The sequence below is a fragment of the Colobus angolensis genome, unplaced genomic scaffold, assembly GCF_000951035.1.
Source record: "Colobus angolensis palliatus isolate OR3802 unplaced genomic scaffold, Cang.pa_1.0 Scaffold13, whole genome shotgun sequence".
Lineage (NCBI taxonomy): Eukaryota > Metazoa > Chordata > Mammalia > Primates > Cercopithecidae > Colobus > Colobus angolensis.
This window is the reverse complement of record NW_012114252.1, coordinates 21,107,701-21,117,866: the sequence shown is the minus strand read 5'-3', so window position 1 is coordinate 21,117,866 and position 10,166 is coordinate 21,107,701. Positions and strand designations below refer to the sequence as shown.

Below are 10,166 nucleotides of genomic sequence, written 5' to 3'. Positions count from 1 at the left end.
GGAGGGCGTTTAGGAAGCTGCATGGAGGGCGTCGGCCTGGCTGCAGCCCACGGGCCGGGAGACAGGCATGCAGATGTACGGCAGCCTCACCGGAAGGAAGGAACCCCTAATCGTGGCGCACGCCGAAGCCGCCTCCTGGTGGGCCGCGCGGGACTGGGGCACGGGCGGGGGCCGAGCGTGGCGGAGACTTCCCACGGCTGAACGGGATCTGGGCTCGGGGAGGGCGTTTAGGAAGCTGCATGGAGGGCGTCGTTCTAGAAGCTGGGAATGCGCAGTGCATTTGCAGGTTTGGGTATGAATTGAGCAAGTATGATAAACTCCGGCTATTCATCCCCCAGAAGTGGTTACTTTAAAAATTATATGATAATTATAACTGAGAATCCAAAGTCCTTTCTTACAAGTATGTTCCACACGATGGATTTTAACTTTTTTTTCAGGTATAGCTGCGGACCAACTGTATATGATCATGCGCACCTTGGCCATGCTTGGTGAGTTTCCTGGATTTGAATTTTCAAAGGACCATTTATTTTTGAAAGCCTTTTACTGATTTCTTTTATCTCTTAAGTGGCAACTTAGGGATGTAGAATAGTTCCTACATTCTGGGCATTGTGGGAGATGTTGCAACCTCGTTTGGTTCTTACAGTGATTCTGAGCACTCATTTTACAGGTGAGAAAACTCAGGGAGGCAATGTGGAGCCCTGTAAAATGACCCGTTTTGGAACTAGATGTTTTTTGCTGGGTTTGGTGACATCAAGAGGCCTTTGCGGGGTCCCAGGGTCCTGCTGGTCAGTCATTCCTGGGCCCCACTTCTTAGCTTTTCAGCACTGGGCAAGTCACCTTATTGCTTTGAGTCCTGGTTTCTTCATCTTTGTGATGGGAATGATAATTTGGATCTTATAACAATTTTAGTAAATAATGCCCATAAAATGCTGCTTAACACAGTACCTCACATGTGAGATGTCACAGGGCTCAATAGTGGTTAACTTTCCTAAGATTACACGTTGAGGAGGTATTGGAACGGGGGTGAGGCTTGGTTCACCTGGCTGCCAAGTAGTTGCTCTCTTGACCTCTTAACCATAAGATGTACTGCCTCCTACATTTGCCAAAATTACCACTTTTCCTAATATTTTGTATATTTACAAAATATAGTGTACAAAAATTACATATTGTAGATTTTTTAAAACTTAGTATTGTTCAGTCCTAGACTAAAAGGAAAAAGTTACATTTACTCTGTATACTTTTTTTTTTTCTTTTTTTGAGACGGAGTCTCTCTCTGTTGCCGAGGCTGGAGTGCAGTGGTGCAATCTCGGCTCACTGCAGCCTCAACCTCCCAGGTCCAGTTGCCGCCTCCTGGCAGCAATTCTTTTGCCTCAGCCTCTGGAGTAGCTGGGATTACAGGCATGTACCACTATGCCCAGCTAATTTTTGTATTTTTAGTAGAGACGGGGTTTCAACATGTCAGCCAGGCTGGTCTTGAACTCCCGACCTCAAATGATTCACCTGCCTTGGCCTCCCAAAGTGTTGGGATTACAGGCATGAACCATCGTGTCCAGCTTACTCTGTATACTTTAAATGTATATATGTCACGGAGCAAGATCGGAGCCTTTTTTTGTGCTTTCTTATAACAAAAATAAAATCATCTAGGAGTCATTTTTCCCCTTGACTTTGGGCTAACATACTGCTAATTATCAAAAGCATATTTCGACATCTTTCTTGAATTATAAAATATGTTGGGGAAATGTTAAAAACAAAACCCCCAACCTGGAAAACCTTTCCACAAAGGTAGAAGAGAAAGAAAAGAGAAAGAAAACAGTTCTGTTACTTGAATAAGCCTTAAACCAGAAGGGGATGAGCTAAAATAACTGCAGAGACAGAAAGAAATCTCATCCTTCTATAGAGCTTCGAGGACACAGCCTGTCTCCGTCTGTGAGTCTGCTATAACAAAATACCCTAAAATGGATGACTTATAAATAATATAAATTTATTTCTTTCTGGGACTGGGAAGTCCAAGATGAAGGCACCAGCAAATGTGGTGTCTGGTGAGGGTCTGCCTGCTGTGTCCTTACATGGCAGAAGGTAGAGGGAATTCTCTGAGGTCTCTTCTGTAAGGGAATTAACCCCTGTCATGAGCTCTCTGCTGCCATGACTTCATCACTCCCAGAAGCTCCACCTCCTAAAACCATCACCTTGGGGGTTAGGGTTTCAACCATGAGTTTGGAGTGAAGACAAACATTCAGACCATAGCGTAACTCATTGCTTCAGGTGAGTTACAGTGTGGAGTCAGATGACAAGGTAGGCCCATCTCCTCCCAGGACACTGGGAAATGGGGCATTATTTTCCTTGATTACATTTCAGAGGTGGGTCCCAGGTTTTGAAATTTTCTTGAGCTGTAAAACTGCCAAGAGGTGGCCGGACGCGGTGGCTCAAGCCTGTAATCCCAGCACTTTGGGAGGCCGAGACGGGCGGATCACGAGGTCAGGAGATCGAGACCATCCTGGCTAACACGGTGAAACCCCGTCTCTACAAAAAAATACAAAAAACTAGCCGGGCGAGGTGGCGGGCGCCTGTAGTCCCAGCTACTCGGGAGGCTGAGGCAGGAGAATAGCGTAAACCCGGGAGGCAGAGCTTGCAGTGAGCTGAGGTCCGGCCACTGCACTCCAGCCTGGGCGACAGAGCGAGACTCCGTCTCAAAAAAAAAAAAAAAAAAACTGCCAAGAGGTTTATTTAGCCATTTAAAAGATTGGCATGCATTTGAAGAGGACTGAGGAAGAAATCCTAAAAGTTGTTGGGGAGAGGATCTCTTCTCATTTCCAACTAGGATAATCAAGTCTTGCAGTTTTAATTTGTATAATATTTACCTTTATGAATATAGAAATGAATACACATCTTAAGTGCGCAGCTGAATACATGTTATAAGCTGTGTCCATTCGGGGCCTTCCCAGGGGCTGGTGCGAGCTGGGACTCTCCCCTTGACCACCTTCCTGTCAGCCTGGTCAACCCCTCCAGGCCTTCGCTGGGCTGGCCTGCCCCACCTCCCTCTCCCTGTCTCAGCTCTCCTAGCATTGTACTCCTTCAGTGGTTATTTATGCAACCATCTGACGTCGCTAGCATGATCTAATTATTTCAGCACCAGCAGGGCAGGAATCCACACGGTGCCTGCGTCAGAAAGGTAATATTTGAGCAATGGGTAGGACTCAGTTCACTGGAAAGAGACACCCTGAAAAATAGCCTCCACCACTTCCAGAAGAAATCAGAGGGATGAAAACCCTGTTTGGGGAAAACAAATAGACCAGTTTGGTGCTAGTGGGGAGGAGCAGGGGAAGGGATAGGGCGTCAGTTGCAGCCAGACTGGGGAGGGTGCTGCGTGGTCTGGCCCAGAGAGTTTGGATTTCATGCCATCGTAGATGGAGTCACACTGGAGCATTCTGAGGGAAGACTCTTAGCAAATGAATCATTTCAGCAATCACCCAGGTGAGCACACTCACCCAGTGGATGGAAAAAACGGGGCAGAAAGAGTCGGGCTAATGGTCTCATGGTTCATGGTGGAGTCACAGAAGCAAGTAGAGGTCTCCTGATGCCATGTTCTTCTGACTCGGCTGCCCGGCACTTGCAAGGGGTGTGTGTGCGTGTTTGTGTATAGAGTGGCCCCTGTGGTCACAGCCTGCCCGCAGGGTCTCAGAGTCTCAAGTTGCTCATGGCCCTGCATTCTGCCAGCTCTGCCAAGCTGTGGAGCCTCTGCTGTCCAAGGGCAGTTCCGGGACTCAGCGTGGGCTCCTCTGGGCCAAGCAAGGGACCTGAGTCTTCTTTTCATTTGCTTTTGGTTCCTGTAATTTTTTTCTTGTAAATCTCACATCTTTAAGAGTCTTTCCCAAGTTGAGGTGAATGAAGAGCATGGTGATGAGAATGGTAATAATAGCTTGTGCTTTTAGAATTCATGCTGCACAGGCAGTAAGACTGGACAGCAGCCCTGTGGGGTGGTGGGATTTTGCCCAATTTATAAGCAAGCAGGCTGAGCTGTAAGAGGTTAATTATCTTGTTGAGGAGTTTTGAAGATAGTTTTGTCCCTGGAATCAAGATTTGGTCTCAGCCGTGTCTGGGGAGGGGGCGTGTGGGAGGTGAAAGTGATACAGTAACATGGCTAGGATTCCCCCACACTACCCTAAGAGAAAACAATTTTATGAACTAAAATTTGGAGGGGCCACATGGATAGCAGAGGTGAGGGTGACGTTAGATAACCTTGAGTTTTAAGGTTACTTTTATGGGAAGGCAGATTCTTGAGATGCTAAGTAGATTTTAAACCCCTTTAGTTTTACAAGTCTGAATTACCCCAGTGTAGTATATAAATAAGCTGGCATTTTAAAATACCCTATACTAGTGTATGCATTCTTACGAGTAATCTTATATGGTTTCAGTGGAATTGTACTTGTTTTGATTTGGTATTTGCTTCTGTCTGTTTTGTCATAGTGAAAAATTAGAATTACTCTAGAACATGAGCAAGAATGGTGAAAACACTATCTTAACTGGGAGATTGTATTATGAGTGAATTTTTATACAATTAAATAGACTTAAACTCACTTAACAACTCCAAAATTAAAAATGCTAATATTGTGTCCTGAAACTGATGCAATACCTTTGTCAGTTTCTCCTGAGAACTCTTGTGGCCCAGGCCCTGGTGTCATCAGTGAGAGAATTTCCTTGTACCTGCTCCGCTGAGCTGTCCATTGTGTTACACGGTGGAAGTTATGAAGCAGCATGTTAAAATGTAATGGATTTTTTACAAAGATAACTGATGACTTTGTATATGAAAGACATCCTGACACTTTTTTTCTTTCAGCTCATATGTTAGATTTGATATCATTCGAAGGATCCTAACCAAGGTTTTTGGATGCAACATAGTCATGGTGATGGGTATTACAGATGTAGATGACAAAATCATCAAAAGAGCCAATGAGGTAAGTGGAGAAGAGCTACATTTATTGATAATGCCATTGGTTAGTGTTCTGAGCCCTTCCTGAAAGTGGTTCTTGGCCAGGCGTGGTGGCTCACGCCTGTAATCCCAGCACTTTGGGAGGCCAAGACAGGTGGATCACTTGAGGTCAGGAGTTTGAGACCAGCCTGACCAACGTGGTGAAACCCTGTCTCTACTAAAAATACAAAAGTTAGCCAGGTGTGGTGGCAGGCTTCTGTAATCCCAGCTCCTCAGGAGGCTGAGGCAGGAGAATCACTTGACCCCGGGAGGCGAAGGTTGCAGTGGGCTGAGATTATGCCACTGCACTCCAGCCTGGGTGACAGAGACTCTGTCTCAAAAAAAAAAAAAAAGGAAGGTGATTCTTGTTTGCATTTTACAAGTAGTTCTCACATCTTACTGTCCATGTGTGGCCAGTGGGTGTAATCTGAGACATGAAAGAGTGGTGGGTCAGCAGGGCATCTTTGGTGTCCTAGTAAAGGAAGTTCACATCTATCGTATTGTGTATTGTGATCACTGAAGCCTTTTCTGTGGCCTTGTGTCATTACCTCCTTCTGTGGTCATCTGGCTCAAATCTTACTCCCCCCCGGCCCCTCAGCCTCCAAGGGAAATGACTTGACTTTCTCTTTACTGAGGGAACCAGGACCACTGTTTGGACATATTCATATTTGTGCTAATAATGCCCTTCATGTCTGTGTCTTTATAGTTAAAAAGCACTTTTTGTATCTATTACTATTTCAGTCTCCGAACAACCCTGTGTGCCGCGCAGAGCAGACCTTATTGTGCTTTTTAAAACACATTTTATTCCATATTAAAAAAATATTTGAAGTGATTTGAGATCTACAGAAAAATGACAAGAATAGTACAGAGGTCTCCTGCAGCCACCCTGGGTTTCCTCGTGGCCATTGTTGCGCTGCATTGGGCCATCATCTCTCTGTTCTAGACTTTTCCCACCAGGCCGCCCTGCCTCTCTGCACACGCCCTGCAGGCCTTCAGAGCAAGGTCACTGGTTCTCGAGGCCCGCACAGCCCTCCCAGTCAGGAGCCGGACATTGATGCAGTGTGCTGGTGTGGGTAACATGGACGTCAACCCACGGGTGTTGTCCCTGTCCCCCAGCGCCTCTTTCTTTTCTGTCCCAGAACCCGTTCCAGAGTCCTGTTGTCTCCTCGGTCTCCTTCAGTCTTCAGTGGTTCCCTGTCTCATGTCCTTGGCAGTGTCCAGGATTACAGGACTTTGATTTTGTAGGTAGCCCTCCACTCAGGTTCACTGGATGTGTCCCCGTCTTGCAGAAGAGTCAAGAGGTTAAGGTGATCGCATCTTGAGGTTGCACAGACCTTCAAGGGCAGGACTGCTCCCAGGGCTCTGACTTCAGCTATCTCCGGGCAAGTCCCCCAGGCAGGTGGGAAAGGCCTGCACACTTGTGGCGGGTAGCAGAAGTCTCTTTCCCATGCAGGCTGAGGGCCCCACTGGAGTCTGGCCCACACCTGGAGTGTGGCGCCTGGCAGGCTTTAGGAAGACACAGTGGATGAAGTTGTACGGGTAGGTGGGACATTGGAGGCACCTCCTCAGGCTCTCCCTGATGGCCGGGGGCCAGTGCCCTGCACATTGCTTCTACCAGAAGAGCTTTGGTGGGTCCTCTGGCTTTACCTGCTGGCGAGGAAGACTTTTCCTAAAGAAGCCGTTCTGATGAGACGCTGTTGCTGTTTGCCCCACATGCTGTCTTGTGTCGGCTGTCTCCATTATGGGTCCTTCTTCTAATCACCATTTTCTCTGGACATTTTTGCCCATTTTCACAACTCACTGTGGTTTAGCATACAAGACAGTCTATTCATTTGTGTGTTAGTTAGGATGACTGGCTGTTTCCTTTTCCTGAATCTGATGAAGGAATTTAAGTAAAGCTGACCTAATTTTGATGTGAACAGTTATCCTAGACGAATTGTAGTCTTGTGATACCTTTGCCAGTTAGCACTGCTTTTACCAGCATTTGTTACAGTGGAAATGTTCTAACGTACATGAAGTAGACAGAAGAGCATATGAACCATGCACCTGTCGCCGGCGTCCATGGTCAGCACCTGTTCCACCCCTGTTCTCTCTGTTTTTGTGGAGATCACCTGTGGAGTGTCCAGTGGTGGGCTGCTGTTTGGCAGTTTAACACTCCAAGAGCATATTTTTCCATTTCGTTTTCTAATGTGGTGCTTTTCTGAAGTCTGGCTAATTAGACGGTGTTTGTCTTAGTCTATTTTGTGCTGCTATAACAGAACACCACAGACTGGGTAATTTATAATGGATAGAAATATATTTGCTCACTATGCTGGAGGCTGGAACACTAAGATCAAGGTGCCAGCATCTGGCAAGGGCCCTCTTACTGCATCTTCCCATGGTGGAGGGCAGGAGGCCAAGGGGAGAGAAAGAACTCCTGCCAAAAGCCCCTGCCCCCACCCCTCCTTTTTTTTTGGTTTTTCTTTGGAGACAGCGTCACACTGTCGCCTAGGCTGGAGTGTAGTGGTGTGGTCATAGCACAGTGCAGCCTTGATCTCCACCACACCTGACTAGTTTTTTTTTTTTTTTTTCTATTTTTAGTAGAGATGAGGTTTCACTGTGTTGCCCAGGCTGGTCTCAAACTCCTGAGCTCAAGCAATCCTCCTGCCTCGGCCTCCCAAAGTGCTAGAATTACAGATGTGAGCCACTGCTCCTGGCTGGAAAGCCCTTTTAAGAAGGCATTAAGCCCATCCAAGAGGGTGGGGCCCTCAGGCCTAATCACTTCTTCAAGTTCTCGCCTCTTAATACTGTTACAAGGGCAAATAAATTTCAACATGAATGTCTGACAAACATTCAAACCATAGCAGTGTTTCTGGTGCTTTTTAAAAAGAACTTGCTGGATTTTTTTTTTTTTTTTTTGAGACAGAATTTTACTCTTGTCGCACAAGCTGGAGTACAGTGGTGTGATCTCGTCTCACCGCAACCTCCACCTCCTGGGGTCAAGCGACTCTCCTGCCTCAGCCTCCTGAGTAGCTGGGATTACAAACACCCACCACCGTGCCTGGCTAATTGTTGTATTTTTAGTAGAATGGGGTTTCGTTGGCCAAGCTGGTCTCGAACTCCTGACCTCAGGTGATCCGCCCCCCTTGGCCTCCCAAAGTATTGGGATTACAGGTGTGAGCCACCACACCTGGCCTGGATTTCTTTTTTTGAAAAAAAATTTACATATACATACTTTTTAAGTCAGTGAGATATGAATTACAGCATTTGTCTGTCATTGTGGCTTCCCTTCCTCTTTAACCTCCGTCACACCCATGCGTCTTCCTTTTGTGAAATGGGATGGAACTAGTGACTAAAGATTTGGATTGGAAGTCAGAAGCCACCTTTGGGCTGGGGCGTTTATCTGAAAAGAGGCTGAACTTTGTCGTTTGTTGAGTGAACAGAGCCTTCTCTTGTCTCTTAGGCATGAGTCAGAGGAATGGTGTGAGGTCCTCGGGGAACGTTTTCACTGAGGTCGCTGTCTTCCTGTTTTCTACTGATGTGTCTTTCTCATCACTGGGTAGTCTCCCACTGTGTGGGACTGTGTAGCAGTTCCAGCCTTTTCCCAGTTGCCATTTGTATTGCGTCTGGCTGTTAAAAAGAGTGCTGCTAGCTGGCCGGGCGCGGTGGCTCAAGCCTGTAATCCCAGCACTTTGGGAGGCCGAGACGGGTGGATCACGAGGTCAGGAGATCGAGACCATCCTGGCCAACACGGTGAAACCCCGTCTCTACTAAAAATACAAAAAAAACTAGCCGGGCGAGGTGGCGGGCGCCTGTAGTCCCAGCTACTCCGGAGGCTGAGGCAGGAGAATGGTGTAAACCCGGGAGACGGAGCTTGCAGTGAGCTGAGATCCGGCCACTGCACTCCAGCCCGGGCGACAGAGCGAGACTCCGTCTCAAAAAAAAAGAGTGCTGTTATGAACATACATGCTTTTGTTTCGTTTTCTTGTATTTCCTGTGACGGGGCGCAGTGTCTCACGCCTGTAATCCCTATACTTTGGGAGGCTGGATCACTTAAGCCCAGGAGTTTGAGACCAGTCTGGCCAACACGGCAAAACCCTGTCTCTAATAAAATACAAAAAATTAGTTGGGTGTGGAGGTGTGCACCTGTAATCCCAGCTACTCGAGAGGCTGAGACACGAGAATCGCTTGAACCCAGGAGGTGGAGGTTGCAGTGAGCTGAGATCATGCCACTGCACTCCAGCCTGGGCCACAGGGTGAGACTCTGTCTCTAAATAAAAAGTTAATTTTCCAAAGCGGAATTGCTAGGTCAAAGGGAAAACAGCTTATTTGATATCTTGCAGCTGAGAGTCAGATCATTTGAGAGACTGGCAGTGCTGGAAATCAGCTCCCACTTTAAACATATTTCTTCACATCCTTACCCCCAGCCTGTAAGAGTCTGGTAGGCTGGATTTAGAAGGCAAGTGCGTGATGTCTAAGGCTGTGCGTGAATGCATAGTCACCAGGTAGCCCTCAGCAGAGGTGGTGTTTGGAAATGCCCCGCTGGTAAAGAAGGAAGGTCAGCGGTTCAGGGCTTTCACCTGCCGTCGGGGCAGCCAGAGCCTGAAACAAAGGCACTTGGTAGCTTCGTGCCTCTCATGAATCTTCAAGATCGGAAAGAATCATGTCAGTTCCCATGTCCTGGTGGCAGGGAGCTGGTAGAGGCTGAGACACCAGCTGAGTTCTGGAGGGAGCCCCGTGGGACAGAGAGGGGGCCTGCAGGGGATGGGAGGAGAGGTGAGGACTCAGTGTACTCGAAGGGTGTCATGGGGGCGATGGGGAAGGTGGGGCAGGAACATTACCATCAGAGAAGTGGGACAAGAGCCCTGAATCCAGGGAGGAGAGAACTGCAGGAAGGAGGAGGTGGCCAGCATGGTAAAGGGAGGAAGAAGCAAGAGTTAATTTTACAGATGCCATGAAGAGGGATTGGTTGTTAACTTTTTAAAAAATGTTATGATTAGAATATGAAAAACTTGGTAGAATTGGTGTAAACATTCTAACTGTAGAGAGTATTTAATTTTTGAACCAGAGAATTTCCGTACTTGGTACACAGCAAGATCCTAAGATGGTATTGAATAGTTTCTTTCCTTAAAATAATGTCTGACTTCAATGTGATAAAACATGTATCTGAAACCCATTGTTATGAAAACATCTGTTTTTTAGTATTTAGTGAAAAGGTAAT

The 10,166-nt window shown here is 47.0% G+C and overlaps 1 protein-coding gene across 1 annotated transcript in view; it reads left to right on the top strand.

The window, feature by feature from the left end:
• Positions 1-10,166, top strand: part of CARS2 (cysteinyl-tRNA synthetase 2, mitochondrial (putative)) — a 67,575-nt gene that overhangs the window by 14,730 nt on the left and 42,679 nt on the right. The window contains exons 2-3 of the mRNA XM_011933896.1: positions 438-488; positions 4,835-4,952. Coding sequence (XP_011789286.1) covers positions 438-488; positions 4,835-4,952 — 169 coding nt within the window. The remainder of the gene's footprint in view (positions 1-437; positions 489-4,834; positions 4,953-10,166) is intronic.